The 19,811-nt window shown below is 43.9% G+C and overlaps 1 protein-coding gene across 1 annotated transcript; it reads left to right on the top strand.

Annotated features, from left to right (window-relative positions):
- The first annotated feature begins 3,323 nt into the window (after positions 1-3,323).
- LOC115395933 (oocyte zinc finger protein XlCOF22-like) lies at positions 3,324-12,290 on the top strand. Its single transcript, XM_030101627.1, has 3 exons — positions 3,324-3,573; positions 5,524-5,820; positions 10,598-12,290. The coding sequence occupies exons 1-3, from the start codon at positions 3,402-3,404 to the stop codon at positions 11,872-11,874; spliced, it is 1,746 nt and encodes a 581-aa protein (XP_029957487.1). The 5' UTR covers positions 3,324-3,401; the 3' UTR covers positions 11,875-12,290.
- The last annotated feature ends 7,521 nt before the right edge of the window (positions 12,291-19,811 follow it).

The following is a 19,811-nucleotide window of genomic DNA, read 5'->3' as shown; positions in this document are numbered from 1 at the left end:
TATCCTTAAGTTCCGTTTTGTCCGCCATTACTCCGCCTGATGCTTAATGAGCAGCAACCGAGCAGTATTGAAAATGGAGCTTCCAGAAAGTAAGAAAGGACCGGCTTCTAGCACTGCCACAACTCCAGCACAGACTCCACCAGGCAAAAGAAACTTAAATTTTACTTGAGCGCTACTAAAAGAGCGAGGAAGGAGTTCCCCTCTTCCATGGATGCACGGGCCACAGACACAAGCGTTTCATTAAGCTGCAGTTACGTAGTTACATAGGTTGTGCTCCCCCCCCCGGTTCTCCCTCTCTTTATCTCTCTTTCTTTCTGTCTCTCGTTCTCTGAGCGTTTCTGTGCCGGTCCTGTCCGGCAGCCATGACGGATGCCAGCTTTAAATAAAGGCAGCAGCAGGAGGAGATTCAGTCTCGTCCTGCTGCTAACATTAAAATCTGTTCAGATAGTAAAAGGCTACAATCATACAATATTGCACGCCCCAGCTGCCGAACAGGACAAGGGAAAAAAAAAAAAGTGCAGTTATGCCCAAGGCCTGCAGGGGCCGTTGTTTCGCATAAAACGTGCAAACACCTTAATGCAAGTTTATTTAATGACTGAAGTGAATACATTTTCAAAGGATGGATTTCATAACTTTGATAATGATGTTCTTCAAACATAATGGCTTTTTTATATATTGCCAAGATACCACAAACACTTCATATCCCCAGAAAAATTTAAAAAATAAAACTTGCATAGTCTTCACATCTCTCCAAAAAAATAATGAACCACAATTTAAAAAAGATATATTTCTAATTAAAAGTTATTTAAAAGGCATGGCGGAAATTATTCACATTGATTGCTATATTTAAAATATTTGTATTGAATTCTTGATTATAAAATTAATTAATACAGCCCCTATAATTCCCTCCTGCCAGGCACAATTCCTGAAGGAATCTGGAAAACTAAAGATAGTCTTTTCTTGCGGGTAGGTTCATCCCAGTGTGATGAACCTACAGCCTGTTGTCAGTCTTGATCTGATTCCAATTCACAAAACATTTCATGTAAACTCACTGTGGTTTTCATTGTCTGGATAATAAAATCAAACTGCACAAAATTTAAATTTGATTTGCACATTAAAGTCAGGTTGCCACTCTCTATGCACATATCAAGATGAGATTCTTCAACCAGTGGAAACTCCAAGATGACAATGCCTTGCCTCCACAGAGGAGAGTTTATGGGGACGAACCGATGAGAGCAGCGATCGACTCAAGTATCTGAAAGAGATGAGAATCAGAAAGAGAATTTCAGGGGATGTCGTGAACTTTGGGTCACACTCCAGAGCAGAAGGTGGCGGTAATGCACCTCAACAGCTGGTACCACCTGTCTTTGACCCAAAGAAGAAGAATTAGAAGAAGCATAGACAGAATAGACATATGCTATGCTGTTTATATTCTATGTATTATGGTATATACAGTAGTATGAAAAAGTTTGGGCACCCCTGACCATCTTGAAGATTTTCCTTTATAAATCATTGGTTGTTCGGATCAGCAATTTCAGTTAAATACATCATATAGCAGACAAACACAGTGATGTTAAGAAGTGAAATGAAGTTTCTAGGATTAACAGAAAGTCTACAATAATTAATCAAAAGTAGGCAGGTGCATAAATAAATTTGGGCACCACAACAGAAAAAATTCATCAATATTTAGTAGATCTTTTTGCAGAAATATCAGCCTCTAAAAGCTTCCTATAGCTTCCAATGAGGGTCTGGATTCTGGTTGAAGGGATATATTTTTTTTTTTTACAGTTCTTTACGAAACATCTCCAGTTCAGTCAGGTTTGGTGGTTTCCGAGCATGGACAGTCCCCGTTAAATCACACCACAGATTTTCAATAATATTCAGGTCTGGGGATTGAGATGGCCATTCCAGAACATTGCAGTTGTTCCTCTGCATGAATGCCTTAGTAGAGTTTGAGCAGTGTTTCGGGTCATTATCGTGTTAAAGTATCCAGCCCCGGCGCAACTTCAGTTTTGTCACAGCAAGAATTTGCTGATACTGACTGGAATCCATGCGACCTTCAACTTTAACAAGATTGCCAGTACCTGCACTGGCCACACAGCCCCACAGCATGATGGAACTGCCACCAAATTTTAATGTGGGTAGCAAGTGTTTGTCTTGGAACTCTGTGTTCTTCTTCCGCCATGCATATCGCCCCTTGTTATGTCCAAATAACTCAGTTTTACATTCATCAGTACCACAGCACCTTATTCCAAAAAGAAGCGAGCTTGTCCAAATGTGCTTCAGCATACCGCAAGTGACTCTGTTTGTGGCATGTGTGTAGAAAAGGCTTCCGCCGCATTACTCTCCCATACAGCATCTCCTTGTGCAAAGTGCGTTGAATAGTTGAACAATGCACAGTGACACCATCTGCAGCAAGATCATGGTGTAGGTCTCTGGAGCTGCTCTGTGGTTGAGTTTGACCGTTGTTCTCGCCATCCTTCACCTCTCTTCTGAGCTAGCTTTTCGTATCCATCCCCTCACCATGATGTTTAACAATCTTTAGCTAATAGGAGCTGATGTCTGTGTGAATGTGCCTAAATGTTTATTCTTTTGGTTATGTCTTAAGTTTTCTTTTTTTTTTTCAAAGTAACTTCTTAGGATGTTTAGCTTTTTATGAATGATGCACTGACTGGAGAGCACTCTAAATTTCGTTGTACCTGTGACAATGACAAATAAAGATCTATCTATCTTTGTTTTCAGGTCATTTGAGAGTTGTTTTGAGGCTCCCATGTTGCTGCTCTTCAGAGGAGATGCAAAAAGCAGAAGAATTGCCAACTGGCCACCTGAAAAACCCCTTTCTCATGATTGGCTTCACCTGTGAATGTAGGTCAAGGGTCAATGAGAACAAACTTTCTGTTCCAATAATTAGTGCTAAAGGTACTCAAATCAATAAAACAACAAGAGTGCCTAAATTTATGCACCTGCCTACTTTTGTTTAAGTAATTATTGCACACTTTCTGTTTCTCCTAGAAACTTCTTTTCACTTCTCAATCATCACTGTTTGTCTGCTATATGATGTATTTCATTGAAATTGCTGATCCGAACAACTAATGATTTATAAAGGAAAATCTTCAAGATGATCAGGGGTGCCCAAACTGTTTCATACCACTGTATACTCTGTTGTACATGTCAATGGCTCCAGCAAATTTGAGGGGCTTGTAAGCTGCAGTTCCCCCTGTGTCCTGAGGGTGTCAGTATAACGCTGACCGCTGTTTGTGACGCTCCCAAAAAGAGAAAAGAGAGGAAGAAATTTTGGCAGCTAAAGAAGAAGAAGAATTTTGGCGGAGTGGAATCGTGGATCACTGGAAGGCTGAGTATTTCTGTCTCCCAGAGGAAACATTTCATCTCCTGCAGGAACAATGACTTCAGTTCAGGCTTTGAGAGAGTTTATTCAGCAGCGACTGACTGCTGCTGCTGGAGAAATCTTCACCGCGTTTCAACAAACTCTCATCCCATACGAGAAGGAGATGAATCTTCAGGACAGACTGCTGGAAATCACAAGAGAACTTCCAGTCCCGTTCTCCAGAACAGGTATGTTGAAGAGATGAACACTGAGTCTGACTGCTGGAGGCTCGTTCCTTTTCTGTTGAAGCAGCAGACAGAAATGAGGCTGCAGCTGCAGTTCTTGTTCCAAGTGAAATAACAGGAGTGATTTTACCTTCAGTGTCAAACAACATGTGGATCAGAAATGCTGTTTGCAAACAGAAGCAGCTCTTTATTGACCCTCAGCCTGAGCTAACATGCTAACTTCACTGTGGTTTCTGCAGCTTTTACGGTGAATGTTTAGAATAGAGACATTAGCAGGTCTGCCGATGGGGGACAAACCGCTGGACAGGGTGAGGTCCAGGATTTATCCTGCTCCAGACCAGGATCAGGTCCAGGATTTATCCTGCTCCAGACCAGGATCAGGTCCAGGATTTATCCTGCTCCAGACCAGGATCAGGGCCAGGGTTTATTCAGTTTCATCCCTTTATTCAGTCAGAAGTTCCACTGCCAGAATTTAATTGATACGAGTCATTTCAATCATTTTAGTCACTGATCTGATGCGTAGATAAGTTATCTGCAGACTGTGTGTGTGTGTGTGTGTGTGTGTGTGTGTGTGTGTGTGTGTGTATACGTGTATACAAATATATATGTAAATAAAAACCAGTGAGTTGTGAGTCAGCCTATAGGTGAAGGTCACACAGTGACTTCTGAACTTCCCTCTTTTTTCTGCTGACTGATTCACTGACTGACAGTCATAAAACAGGGAGGCTTTTTGATCAATTGTCCACATGTTGGAACTGGTTGATGCCTTTGGATAACAGACTAAACCAGAAGAACAGGAGAGGTGGCGGTTTGTTGGTTGGGGGAGGGGTGTGGTGAGGGGTTGGGGCTGGATCGTCAGAGGAGAAAAGAGAGGTCCAGCCTCCTGTAATGCTTCCATGAAAACTCAGAATTGACCAATCATCAACCAGGCGGGATCATCGAGCTGATATTCTGTATTTGTTGTGTTGGTTTTGGCCCTGTGAAAACCATATCGGTCTATCTGTAATGAGAACTTCCTGTTCCAGTGGAGAGAAGGACGCCACTCTGCTTGCTGTGGTGATTCTGTGTGTTCTCATCCTGGCTCGGTCTTTTGTGCAACCAAGTCAGCCTGAACCCTCTTGTTTTGGATGGGATGAGCCTGGATCAGTCCTGTGCCTCAGTAAAGCTTTCAGCTGGCCTGGACATTATGGTTTATGGCCATTTCGTCTACTCCCATTTCGTCTAAACTCCCATTTCGTCTACTCCCATTTCGTCTAAACTCCCATTTCGTCTACTCCCAGTTCGTCTACTACCTTTTTGGCAATCATTCCCATTTCGTCTACTTTTCTCTACTTCAACATTAGACCACCAAAATAACATTAATTATGAAAGTTATTTAAGAAACGGGATATTTATTATGAAAATTGCTCCAACAGCTATTTATTCCCCTAACCCTAAACCCCAAACCTAACCCTTTCAATGTCCTAACCCTAACCCGAACCCTTGAAGTTTAGTGTTTAAAAGGGTAAGAATAGGTCAAAATATGTATCACAGCAAAACCTGTGGATCAGTAGTGAAACATGGGAAAAATACAAAGTAGACAAAATGGGAATGTATGTCAGAAACAGAGTAGACGAAATGGGAAGTAGATGAAATGGGATGTTACCGACATTATAGCAACTCTGACAGAATAATGGTGTGTTCAGGTGTTGCTGGGGGAAAAAAAAGTCTGAACCACGTCAAACTGTAAACTTCCCACTAACTTTTGAGAGCTCAGAGAAGCCAATGTAGCATCCAGACAGCTCCCTCATGTATTCTTTAAACCTCACAGCTACTGTCAAGTTTATAATAAGGAGCTGTTTAATCAGTTTTTAAATGTCTCTATTTCAAATGTAGCGTGTCCTGTCTCATCCATCCCTCACTGTAAAACATTCACGTCCATCACATCAGGGACTTTGTCTTGTCTCCCTCCAGAGAGTCCACAGCAACACATTGGTAACCAGAAGACGAGTTCCAGTGTGGAGCAGGAGGAACATGAAGCTCCACACATTAAAGAGGAGGAGGATCTTGTTGAGATGAGCGTTACTGATGGTGGAAGTGAGGATTCCCACCAGTCTGCGAGAGACTCCACCATCCAGAGACTCACTGCTGCTGCTGTGGAAATCTTCACCGTGTTTCAACAAACTATTGTCCAGTACCAGGAGAAGATTGATCGCCGACACAAACTGCTGGAAGTCATCCTCAAACCTGAAATCAAGTTACACAGAATCGGTATGTAAAAGTGTGAATGAACAATGAGTGTGACTGCTGGAGGATCTCCATCCTTATGGCTGTTTGCTTTATCCTCCACAGACAGAATTAGGATCTGTGTGTGTTATGTTTTTAATATTTTACTCACCTTTGTTCAGCAGACTGGTAACTCCAAATACTTTCACTCTTCTTCTCCACTTTTGACTTCAACTACACCTGTAAACAGTCTTCACTGACCTGTTATGTTTGGTTTCCCTGTTTCTTCTAAAGTCAACGACGAGCTCCTTCATCCTGCTGGTGTTCAGGAGCAAGTCACTAATGAGACACCAGTGTGTGAGGACCTGGACCTCCTCTCTCCTCATTAGTTGTTTATCAATCCCACCTCGGCTGTGTCCTCTGTAAATTAGCATGTATGGTTTGTGCAGTGAATGGGAGTGCAGCCATGTGTGAAAAGTGAGCATCAAGTGTCGTGAGGACGGAGCTCTGGGTGGTGTCAGTGTTGAGGACGGAGCTGGAGGAGCCCAGGTCTCCAAGTGTCAGATGTTGTGGTCTGCTGGGAGGAAAGTCCTTCATCCTGCTGCACAGTATGTAGATTGAGGGGGGGTTGGTGTTGGTTCGCGTCGGTCATTGTCACCGTCGTACAAAAACTCCAAATAAGGGATTTTAGTCATGATATGTTCTTCTTTTTTCATTTCTAATTAGAGCTGGGCAACGATTACATTTCTCAATCGCGATTAATTGCGCCCCAATCCTGGAGTTAATCACGATTAAAATGGCTCATATAAAGTCTGCCGATTCCATTCAAAATGTATGTGTTACATAAATAATTTTACAATTGATCAAATATGATTTATAATGGCTTAAAATACCAAGTCTTTCCCAAGATTGCCCCCAACACACACACACACACACACACACACACACACACACCAATAGCAGAGCAGATGAAAAATGGAAGTTTCTCATGAGCGCTCACTTCCTCAAACTTCATCCTTTCTCCAAGACAGCCTAAATTCAGTCACGCCAAATTTTGCCTCATACTTACCTTTATTAAGCCTGATTGTGTGTTGAAGAGAAATGTACTTTATTTTGCGTGTTTTCAACGCCTGAAAAACGCCCAGCTGGCCGAAACGCTGCAGCGACAAAACTCACGATTTAAGTTCACTTTCATTTTCTTCATATTTGCGCTTGTGATTTCAGTTTGGGCCTCATACCTCATACCCCCCTAATATAATGGCAGGGGAAACACTGGGTCACACACTCTAATATTTCGCTGGACCGCCTTCAGCTTTGATTACAGCAGGCATTCGCTGTGGCATTGTTTCGATAAGCTTCTACAATGTCACATGATTGATTTCCATCCAGTGTGGCATTAATTTTTCACCAAGATCTTAGTTCCTCGGTTTTTGTGCCATGGTTTCAGTTCGGTACACATTTTGTCCATAAAGAAAACAACTTTTTCTCCCAAAAATATCCCTTTACTTTGCTTGTCAGCAGAAACTGCATTTCACAGTAAACATTAACAATTGACATTATCACTGGTGTGCTGTACAATATCATGTGCTTCTCTCATGATAACAGATACTGAAAATAGTATTTTCAAATAATAAATTGCCTCTTATTGCCTGACTGCTTGGATACATTATACAGCAGGATAAATCGAAGTTTACCCAGAGATTTAAACCAAGCTGGTGCCTCTTCAAAGTTCTGTCTCTCGACTCTTCTGCTCTTGCTGGACATGCCTTCTGTCAGTATGAGGCACACTCAGTGTTGCCAGATTTATTCAGTAAAATACTCAACAAAGTTGATGTGTTTGGAGTGGGAGTCACCGGGATGATAGGGGCCTGCTACAAGTTTAAACGATAGGCTGTGAAGCAGCCGTGTAAAATGAATCGCAAAGCTGAAAAACCGCGGTCCATTAGGACGTATTGTCCCACGCCGAGCAGACCGAACGCTTCAATATTTTGGTGTGTACCGTTGCGTCCCCAGTGTATATCAGTGGCGATTGCTCTAAGACTGCAAGGGAAGCTCAACTTCCCCTAAAATATCAAAAAATAAGTGGTCCAATATTTACTGTTGTGTGAACATTTCATTGACTAAATATGCGCTACAACACGTTCATCTTTTGTTCAGAATCGGCTACTTATCTGAAGTAATTGACTCGGCTTTTTTCTCACTCCTCCTCGCAGCGGCACGGCGCTTTAAACAGCCGGACGCTGAGCGTCCATGCGGAAGCTAGAGTGGGTTGTTCTGCTGCAGTGAAACTGGACGCTCATTGGATAAAATACTGGGCTGGTCCCGCCCACGGACGCTCAGCGTCTCTGGGGGTCTATGGAGAATTGGGCTGGCCTGGACGCTGAGCTTCTGCATGGTGATTGGATGATCTGTGTGAAGCTTGATTGACAGCGAAATGAGCAAATAAAGTAAAAAAGTGAAATAAAGTGAAATAAAGTAAAAAAGTGAAGTAAAAAAAATGCACCAAAGCGCTTCTGAAGTTTTTCATTCTGCTGTTCTGAGTTGATTTGGAGGCTTTACTGATCCCTGGAGACTTTATGTTTGTGAAAAACGACTAGCGTTGTGTTTGGAGACTCGTTTCGGTCACTCTGTAGTTTCTGTCCTCGACTAGCAGCTGTGGAGCTTCTCCCCTTCTCTCACACAGCGCTCCAGCCTCCAGCAGCTCCAGCTGCTCGCTAGCTGCACACAGCGGCAGACAATGTGAATGTTGTGGACCGGATTTTGGCGAAGCCATTTGATATTCTTCCTTACGAAGAGAAAATTGGTGTTAAACTGCATAACAGATCAACTCCGAAGACTGAGCTGGTGCCGAAAGGTGGGGAAAAGTAACAGGTCCTTTCAGCTGTCCTGGTCTGACAAGGTGAGCTGCTGACTGAAGTGCTGTCACCAATAAAATGTCCTGCTGGCCATGCCTCTGGATGAAACCATCTCAGGGAGGTGTTGTCTGTTCACAAGTGGGCTTTGAGGATCTGTCTAACTTTGACAGGGCGTACAAAAGGCATGAAAGCTAATAGAATTTACATACAAAAAACAGATTACACATATTACAATGTATGCTGAAAATGAGCTTCCCCTCTTTGGAAGACCAGCAGCCGCCACTGGTGTATATATATTGGGATGAGAAATAAAATCGCAATGCCAAGTGTTTTCCAATGTCGCGTCGCTTCCTTCAGCCAGCTGCAGAGGTGCTTGATGGAACTGTGACGACTCGGTTCCCTCACTGGCCTGAACAAGAAAGTTGTGGACGTTGATGTGTTTTGAAGAGGCATTTCCTGAGAACATTTAAAAGCAGGACGTCTCGTCATCCCTCCATCTCGGGTAGCGTGGTAAACAGTGTGAAAATGAGAGAAGGTGAGTGATTACACCACCGAGAAAAAGTTCATCAATGAAACGAGTGGTTCAGCAGCTGAAGGAGCTCATTCAGCAGTAATATGACGACTTTATGCTGTTTTTGAAATTTGAATTAACGTTTTAAGTAGGGGTGGGACTCGATTAAAAAAATTAATCTAATTAATTAGGGCCTTTGTAATTAATTTCAATTAATCGCATATCGATATTTGACCCGAGATCAGTGAGAACCTTTCATTTTCTAATGGATTTTGGTATAGTGAATCAATATAGTGATACATAAGCTTAAGCAACAAAACACTGTTCATTTTTTCAGCAAGGAAGGAGGAATTTAACCAAGACAAATAAACCAATACACATTGATTAGTGCAACTTTTGTTGGGCTGGGCGAGGGTCCTTGAAGTAGTCGGAATGACGTCCTCTTCAACTCTAGCCGTTTGCGAGGCTTGCGTGTTGGCCGCTGCTGCGACAGGCTTAGCATTCAGATGATATGGCAGGCTCGATGTGCTGCGATGGTATGCAAATTCTTTGCTGCACAATGTGCATACAGCTTTGGTTTTATCCACGCTGCCATCCACTGGCTTTTTAAGTCTAAATTTTCTGTGCACGAGACCAAGTAGTGCGCTGTCGTCGGGAGCAGTGTTGCCAACTCCCCAGTTAGGAAAGTCACTATTGGCTGTCCTAAAAGTCGCCAGAAGTCGCTAGATGAGGTCGTTACCTAATTTGCCATTTGCATGTAATTGTAATGGACGCTGTAGGAGAGAGGAATAACGTCATGGGAGAAGCAAAATGTGAGTTAAAAAAAAAAAAAACACCCTAAATATGTTTAGAACTACAAATGAACTTTCTTCTGTTGATTCTTGGTTTGTCAGCAAGTGAGCAGTGGCGTATTTGTGCACACGCGATCCATTTGAAGTGTGGAGGAGTGGTGTGGGTCTCCTCCTCTCTGACTGCAGCAGGGGGCGCTGCTGAGACTGGCCGCCTGTGAGTGCTTTGGGACGGGGGAGGGGCTCACGCAGCACCCGCAGCTCATTGAGGACAGCAGCTGCAGAACGAGACGTCCCGTCACGTCTCCAGAGCTCCAGAAAAAGTCGCTAAATTTGTTGCTAGTCGCTTTTGACAAAAAAAAGTCGGCAGGAGGCTTTGGAAAGTCGCCAGATTTAACGAGAAAGTCACCAAGTCGGGAGCTGTTTCGTTGTTGTGTCACAGCGAAATATGTCCGGGTGAAACTCGTCCGGTGACAAACGTTCCGCGACAATTTGCGATAATTTTTTTATCGCGTTAAAATTTCTGTAATTAATTAATCGTAACTAATGCGTTAAAGTCACAGCCTTAGTTTTAATTTTAACCACCTCTGTGCCAGTTTTTTTTTTAAAGGTTGAACTGTCGAAGTAATGAAACAAATCTTTAATTTTGTCCTTTTTTGTCCCTGCAGAGCTCCAACAGCACCGTGACTGTAGAGAGGAGCAGGAAACAAAGTACTGTCCAGAACAAGAGGAACCAGGACCTCCACAGATAAAAGAGGAACCAGAAGAACCAGGGATTCCTCAGTTTCCAGAGGACCAGGAGGAACCAGGGCCTCCAGAGAGTGAGGATCATGAGGATCTCTTTACCAGCCAGACAGAAGCGCGGCTTGTTGTGACGTTTGAAAGTGAAACCTTGAAGGTTCTTTCTGTTGAGGAGCAGAGTGACCTGAGTGAACCAGCAGAAGAACCAGACAGTGAGCAGCTCCTCTCTCAGGACTCTGAAGTCCACCATGAGAACAAACCAGCTGACTTTCCAGTTTCAGAGAAGCAGGCTGAATGTGAGGAAACATGTCATGAACCTGTCCGTAAAAAACCCAAACTATGTCAGAAGGTAAGAACGGTCACTGATAAGAAGAAAACTTGTGACACATGTGGAAAAAGCTTCAGTGCACAGAGGAATTTGTTGGTGCACATGAGGATTCACACAGGTGAGAAGCCGTACTCTTGTGAGACATGTGGAAAGAGTTTCATTCAGCGGTGTAACATGTTGAGCCACATTAGAACTCACACAGGTGAGAAGCCGTACTCTTGTGAAACATGTGGGAAAAGTTTCAATCGACAGAGTCATTTGTTAATCCACTTGAGGACTCACACAGGTGAGAAGCCGTTCTCTTGTGAAACATGTGGGAAAAGCTTCAGCATTCAGAGTCATTTGTTAATCCACATGAGAACTCACACAGGTGAGAAGCCGTATTCTTGTGGAACGTGTGGAAAAAGTTTCAATCGACAGGATCATTTGTTACTCCACTTGAGAACTCACACAGGTGAGAAGCCGTTCTCTTGTGAATCATGTGGGAAAATCTTCAGCGATCAGAGTCATTTGTTGGTCCACATGAGGATCCACACAGGTGAGAAGCCGCACTGTTGTGAAACTTGTGGGAAACGTTTCACTCGACAGAGTCATTTATTGGTCCACTTGAGAACTCACACAGGTGAGAAGCCGTACTCTTGTGAAACATGTGGGAAAAGCTTCAGTCGTCAGGATCGTTTGTCGTCCCACATGAGAACTCACACAGGCGAGAAGCCGCACTCTTGTGAAACATGCGGGAAATGTTTCAGTTCGAAGCGCAGTTTATCGATCCACATGAGAACTCACACAGGTGAGAAGCCATATTCTTGTGAAACCTGTGGGATGTGCTTTACTAATTGTAGTTCTTTGGTGTACCACCGTAAAATTCACAAATAGATGAAACCACGAAGGACTCTCATGGAGAGCTCTTTCAGGAAGTTCAGCTTGATCCCCAAACTACAAGAGATCATCCAATGTAAAGGAAAGGTTCCACACTGCAGCACTGTTGAGACGAGATCCACCTTCAGAATGTTTTTGTTTGTGTTCTGTCGCAAAAATGTGATATTTCAAGAAATGGAAATAAAATGTTGACATGAATTCAATGGGTTTTGTTCTTCAGTGTTTTTCAGTTAACATGGCTGAGTGGTAATTTAACTTATCATTTTTTTAATGCTTTTTTTGGTGGGAAAAAAAACCCTTTTCTGTGCAACACATGACTGCTAACATAAAATATCTGAAAGCTTGTGTGGAATATAATCTGTGCAGCGTGTCTTCAAACTGATTACTTTCACCATCGTATGTTATTCATTTGTCCAAACCAAAGGTTCAGTTGAAACAATCCACACAAGATGTTTTGGTGTTCATCCGACGCTGTAATACTTTAAACAGGAGAAGGCGCAAGTGAATACACACCAGGATGTCAGTCAACGTGACGTCACATCACACATTACATGTCATCCATTCCTCAAATCCAGCTTACATCTTTAGCTTTGATTACAGCAGACATTCACTGTGGCATTGTTTCGATAAGCTTCCACATTGTCACGTGATTGATTTCCATCCAGTGGGGCATTAATTTTTCACCAAGATCTTACGGTCCGTTCCTCGGTTTTTGCGCCATGGTTTCAGTTCGGTACACATTTTGTCCATAAAGAAAACAACTTTTTTTTCCCAGAAATATCCCTTTACTTTGCTTGTCAGCAGAAACTGCATTTCACAGTAAACATTAACAATTAACATTATCACTGGTGTGCTGTATAATATCATGCGCTTCTCTCATGGTAACAGACACTGAACATAGTATTTTCAAATAATAAATTGCCTCTTATTGCCTGACTTTTTGTATACATTATTATACAACAGTATAAACCGAAGTTTACCCACACCAGAGATTTAAACCGAGCTGGTGCCTCTTCAAAGTTCTGTCTCTTGACTCTTCTGCTCTTGCTGGACATGCCTTCTGTAAGTATGAGGCGCACTCAGTGTTGCCAGATTTGTTCAGTAAAATACACAACAAAGTTGATGTGTTTGGAGTGGGAGCCACCGGGATGATAGGGGCCTGCTTCAACTCAAGTTAAACTACTGATTACTTCCCCAAAAAAGTAATCCTGTTACTTTACTGACTACTTATATTCAAAGTAATAATTCTTTATTACTTTACTTACTATTCATAAACATGATGCACAACCTGAATTCACTTTAAAGCAATCACCCTGATTCTATTTGTTCTGCATGTTCCATCATATAAAAAAAAAAATCAAATCATATTGTCCTCAATAAACTATTTATTAGTTTAAATCTTATAACTTTACGTACATTACATACACCATATTTTAATTTCTTCATTTCAGCAGCACCAAATCCTGCTGCTCTTCTGTCTAATTTCACCTCTTTATCAGCAGAAGGTTCCTCGGAGGTTCTACTGGTGTGGGGGGAACCGCCGAGCACCCCCCCCCCCCCCCCCCCCCCAACACCTTCATTACCATTCAGAAACAGAAAAATAAAATATAATGGTGAATGATAATATACCAATAATGTAGGCGCACCATTTTCTTTAAATAATCTGCAATAACAGAGCAGATAAACAGCTTAGAGCAGTGGGACACACAAAATAAATGAAATATAATTTATAATAGGAGTGGATGGGAGAGGGCTGGAGTGGGAGAATGGCAGTTGGAGACTTGATTAAAATGAAAAAAAAAAAGTTTTTTGTCACGTTCCCACAGCCACATTTCTGGGTCAATCCTAATGAACTGTACATCAAAACGTAGGCATTTTCCTTGTGATTCTTAAAATGCTTTCGTTTCTTTTCTGTCTCAAACGGATCTCTCTGAGGACACACACATTTGAGAGTGCATAAATTTCTCTCATCCAATTCAGCGCATTTTTGAGAGAGATTTTCTCGCTGAAATACAAACGTTCACACATTTTTGTGAACTGATTCCTGCTATATGGATGATCACACAGACATGAAAATTTCAGGAAAAATCTACTAAAGGATTCTGTTACTCATAGGGATTTTTTTTTTTTCTTCCAATTTCACCTCTGGGTTCTCGAAAAACATTTCTTCAACCATTCAAACTGGATGAAAAAGTGCTGATTCACTGTCGTGGCTGCTGGGTGCAGCTGGTCTCCATGGCAACACACATACCTGTTGACTCTGTCGTGGCTAATCTCAGCTCAGAGATCAGCATATTTTGTCAATGAATGAGCCCAGATAAGAGGTAATATGGAAATGAGGAAAACTTTTTTACCACAATAACAACACAGATTTGAATAGACTGACAAAATGTTTGCGTCACATGCAAAGTGTGCAGATTTGGTGTGATTTATTTCTTTAAAAGCCCACAACTATTTGGGGGAAGGCTCCATCTTCTGCCTCCCTGCATTTTGCTTATTATTAGTGGTGAATTTATTAATGAATTTGATTTATGAATGAGTTTATTCATTTCACAAAAAAGCTAAATTCAATGGCAGAACTGAATGACATCAGAGCTCGTAGTGTGGGATGTTGTCATGACAACAAAGGCAGAAGAATTCGGAATGACATGAAAGCCAGTAGGGCACTTTCATCTCATCTGATAAACCCCAGTCTCTGCCAAAATAGCCTCACTGTCACCAGAGACCTCAGAGAGACAGCCACATCAGACAGCAGTCTATCAGATAAGCGATTTTCTTGGACAGCTCCATTTCAGAACATTACGAGAAGCTTGACTCAAGCAGACACTGAGCAAACACAAGTCAGTCAGAAGATATTTCAGAACATTATGAGAAGCATGACTCAAGCAAACACTGAGCAAACACAAGTCAGCCAGAAGACCAAAATGGATTCGAGCACCAACTCATACAGGGAGATGCTGGAGACCATGCAGGGACTGCAGCTTCAGGTAGAACTTAAGAGGATCAGGAAAGAAAAGGAACTTCAGCTATACAATTATATCATTGTGGCAAACGAAGTCACAATGACTAAAGAAAGTGTAGCAAGGATGATAGCTGACATACAACATAGACTAACAAGACAGAGAGACTTAAAATCGGAGTACCAGATCATGGAGACCCACCTGAGCAAAATGAGTAGCAAAGCAGTCAAACAGAGCGAAGAGCTGGACATCAAGCTGGAACTGCAGAAGGAGCAGATCAAACAGCTGGTGGAGATCCTGATTCCAGACACATGGACACCTGAAGATGGTGCTTCTAATGTACAAGCTCCTACAGAAAAAGAAAAGAGAGAACCTTGTACATGTACAGAAGTAAGTGAATGGAAAGTCAAATATTTTGCAGAAAAGTTGCAGCATGAATGTACAAAAGTCCTCATGCTTGAGAAACAGATAGACATGTTTCAAAACATAGTCATGCACTTTCCCATACATTATGTGCGCGGCATTGTCAGTGATGAGTTGAACAAATTAGTGGCCATACTTGCTGACAATGATGACCAGAAGCAAGAAATTACACGGCTGCAGATCGAACTGGAGGAGCAACTGCGTGAAAACCGCATAAAGGCTGCTGAGGTGGAGCATAACCAGGTCATGTTCAACAACTTCAAAAAGGCATTGAGGGCAAACATCGAGATGACAAGCTCTTCTCAGGCTCAGTGCATGCCTTCAATAGACACATCTGCTACAGACATGTGTTCCACATGTACATCTTCAAGTGACAACCTGGACACAGAAGAAAGACTTTCTCCATCCAGGAATGTTGCTGCAAAGCATATCATTCGGGGTGGGTTTCAAACACACTTTGTAGAGCCATTTTCATCATCCACAGATTATTCCGACTCAGAATCTGACGTTTCCAAAAGAGTTGCTGAAGATCTCAGTGAATCCGACAACCAGGAAATGCACTATTCTGACTCAGAATCTGACGTTTCCAAAACGGCTGCTGAAGATCTCAGTGAATCTGACAACCACGGAATACATTATTCTGACTCAGAATCTGACGTTTCCGAAACGGATGCTGAAGATCTCAGTGAAGCTGACAACCAGGAAATACACTATTCTGACTCAGAATCTGACGTTTCCAAAACGGCTGCTGAAGATCTCAGTGAATCTGACAACCAGGGAATACATTATTCTGACTCAGAATCTGACGTTTCCGAAACGGATGCTGAAGATCTCAGTGAAGCTGACAACCAGGAAATACACTATTCTGACTCAGAATCTGACGTTTCCAAAACGGCTGCTGAAGATCTCAGTGAATCTGACAACCAGGGAATACATTATTCTGACTCAGAATCTGACGTTTCCGAAACGGATGCTGCAGATCTCAGTGAAGCCGACAACCAGGAAATACATAATTCTGACTCAGAATTCAACGTTTCCAAAACGCCTGCTGAAGATCTCAGTGAAGCCGACTACCCAGAAACAGACTATTCTGACTCATATTCTGACATTTCCGAAACGGATGCTGAAGATCTCAGTGAAGCTGACAACCAGGAAATACACTATTCTGACTCAGAATTTGACGTTTCCAAAACGCTTGCTGAAGATCTCAATGAATCCGACAACCAGGAAACAAAAGATGACTGGGACTCAGAATCTGATGTTTACTTCACGGCGAAAGAAGAACTGAGTGAATCCGACAACCAGGAAACAAAAGATGACTCGGACTCAGAATCTGACGTTTACTTCACGGCGAAGGAAGAACTGAGTGAATCAGATGACCAGGAAACAAAAGATGATTCGGACTCAGAATCTGAAGTTCACTTAATGGCGAAAAAAGAATTGACAGTTGATGAACCAAAGAAACCTGGACCACCACACGAACCGACGTACTGGAGATATATGTGGATCATTTTCAAAGGGATATGGAGAAGGTAAAGAAATACATAAAAGATCCATCCATCCATCCATCCATCCATCCATCCATCCATCCATCCATCCATCCATTTTCTTCCGCTTATCCGGGGCCGGGTCGCGGGGGCAACAGTCTCAGCAGGGATGCCCAAACTTCCCTGTTCCAAGACACTTCCTCCAGCTCCTCTTGGAGGATCCCAAGGTGTTCCCAGGCCAGCCGAGAGACATAGTCTCTCCAGCGTGTCCTGGGTCTTCCCCGGGGTCTCCTCCCAGTGGGACATGCCCAGAACACCTCCCTTGGGAGACGTCCAGGAGGCATCCTAACCAGATGCCCGAGGCACCTCAGCTGGCCCCTCTCGATGTGGAGGAGAAGCAGCTCTACTCTGAGCTCCTCCCTGGTGACTGAGCTCCTCACCCTATCTCTAATGGAGCGCCCAGCCACCCTACGGAGGAAGCTCATTTCAGCCGCTTGTATCCGGGATCTTGTCCTTTCGGTCATGACCCAAAGTTTATGACCATAGGTGAGGGTGGGAACGTAGATTGACCGGTAAATTGAGAGCTTCGCCTTTCGGCTCAGCTCCCTCTTCACCACAACGGACCGATACAACGACCGCATCACTGTGGCTGCTGCACAGATCCGCCTGTCAATCTCACGCTCCATCCATCCCTCACTCGTGAACAAGACCCCAAGATACTTAAACTCCTCCACTTGGGCCAGAGTCTCTCCACCAACCTGGAGAGGGCAAGCCACCTTCTTCCGGTCGAGGACCATGGCCTCGGATTTGGAGGTGCTGATCCTCATCCCTGTCGCTTCACACTCGGCTGTGAACCGCCCCAGTGCATGCTGTAGGTCCGGGTTCGATGAAGCCCACAGGACGACATCATCTGCAAAAAGCAGAGATGAAATCCTGTGGTTCCCGAACCGGACCCCCTCCGGCCACTGGCTGCACCTAGAAATTCTGTCTATAAAGATTATAAACAGAACCGGTGACAAAGGGCAGCCCTGCCGGAGTCCAACATGCACCGGGAACAGGTCCGACTTACTGCCGGCAATGCGGACCAAACTCCTACTCCGGTCATACAAAGACCGGACGGCCCTTAACAAGGGGCCCCGGACTCCGTATCCCCGGAGCACCCCCCACAAGACACCACGAGGGACGCGGTCGAACGCCTTCTCCAAGTCCACAAAACACATGTGAGCTGGTTGGGCGAACTCCCACGAACCCTCGAGCACCCTATGGAGGGTATGGAGGTGGTCCACTGTTCCACGACCAGGATGAAAAGCACATTGTTCCTCCTGAATCCGAGGTTCGGCTATCGGTCGAATCCTCCTCTCCAGTACCCTGGAATAGACTTTCCCAGGGAGGCTGAGGAGTGTGATCCCCCTATAGTTGGAGCACACCCTCTGGTCCCCCTTTTTAAACAGGGGGACCACTACCCCAGTCTGCCAAACCAGAGGCACCGTCCCCGACTGCCACGCGATGTTGCAGAGACGTGTCAACCAAGACAGTCCCTGCACATCCAGAGACTTAAGATACTCAGGGCGAATCTCGTCCACCCCCGGTGCCTTGCCACCGAGGAGCTTACCAACCACCTCGGTGACTTCAGCTTGGGTGATGGACGAGTCCACCTCTGAGACCTCAGCCTCTGCTTCCTCCACGGAAGATGTGGCGACGGGATTGAGGAGGTCCTCGAAGTTTTTCTTCCACCGTCCTATGATATCTCCAGTTGAGGTCAGCAGCTTCCCACCTCCACTGTAAACAGTGTTGGCGGAGACCTGCTTTCCCCTCCTGAGGCGCCGGACGGTTTGCCAGAATTTCTTCGAGGCCAGCCGATAGTCCTCCTCCATGGCCTCCCCGAACTCCTCCCAGACCCGAGTTTTTGCCTTCACAACCACTCGGGCTGCAGTTCGCTTGGCCTGCCGGTACCTGTCAGCTGCTTCGGGAGTCCCACGAGCCAACAAGACGCGATAGGACTCCTTCTTCAGCTTGACAGCAGCCCTTACTTCCGGTGTCCACCACTGGGTTCGGGGGTTGCCGCCACGACAGGCACCGGAGACCTTACGACCACAGCTCTGGGCAGCTGCTTCGACAATGGAGGTGGAGAACATGATCCACTCGGACTCAATGTCCCCAGCCTCCCTCAGGACATGGGGAGGTGGGACCAGAGGTGGGAGTTGAAAACTATGCTGACAGAGGGTTCCACCAGACATTCCCAGCAGACCCTCACAACACGTTTGGGTCTGCCAAGTCTGTCCGGTTTCCTCCTCTGCCAGCGAATCCAACTCACCACCAGGTGGTGATCGGTCGACAGCTCTGCCCCTCTCTTCACCCGAGTGTCCAAGACACGTGGCCGGAGGTCAGATGACAAGACAACAAAGTCGATCATCACATAAAAGATAAAAAAAAGAAAGTAGGGTAGAGGGAAAAGACAGCAATGAATTATTAGGGAGGGAAGAAGATGATGGAGAGAGGAGATGACAGGAATAAATAAATAGACAGGAATGAATTACTAGGGAGGGAAGAAGAGGATAGAGAGAGGAGAAGACAGGAATAAAGAAATAGACAGAAATGAATTATTAGGGAGGGAAGAAGATGATGGAGAGAGGAGAAGACAGGAATAAATAAATAGACAGGAATGAATTACTAGGGAGGGAAGAAGAGGATGGAGAGAGGAGAAGACAGGAATAAATAAATAGACAGGAAGGAATTACTAGAGAGGGAAGAAGAGGATGGAGAGAGGAGAAGACAGAAATAAATAAATAGACAGGAATGAATTACTAGGGATTGAAGAAGAGGATGGAGAGAGAAGACAGGAATAAATAAATAGACAGGAATGAATTACTAGGGAGGGAAGAAGAGGATGGAGAGAGGAGAAGACAGAAATAAATAGACAGGAATGAATTACTCGGGATTGAAGAAGAGAATGGAGAGAGGAGAAGACTGGAATAAATAAATAGACAGAGGGCGCCAATAAAATAAGAAGAAGTAAAACAAATAAAATTAACAAATAAAATGATGTCCAATGAAAATGTTCCTT

This window comes from Salarias fasciatus, chromosome 10 (genome assembly GCF_902148845.1).
Source record: "Salarias fasciatus chromosome 10, fSalaFa1.1, whole genome shotgun sequence".
Classification (NCBI taxonomy): Eukaryota; Metazoa; Chordata; class Actinopteri; order Blenniiformes; family Blenniidae; genus Salarias; species Salarias fasciatus.
This window is presented reverse-complemented; position numbering and strand designations above follow the sequence as displayed.

What these genes read in the sequence shown, in the direction of transcription:
- LOC115395933 (XM_030101627.1), top strand. Translation starts at nt 3,402, where the DNA reads ATGACTTCAGTTCAGGCTTTGAGAGAGTTTATTCAGCAGCGACTGACT. An exon ending in AGTCCCGTTCTCCAGAACAG is followed by an intron (nt 3,574 to 5,523) that starts GTATGTTGAAGA and finishes GTCTCCCTCCAG; the next exon opens with AGAGTCCACAGCAACACATT. An exon ending in AATCAAGTTACACAGAATCG is followed by an intron (nt 5,821 to 10,597) that starts GTATGTAAAAGT and finishes TTGTCCCTGCAG; the next exon opens with AGCTCCAACAGCACCGTGAC.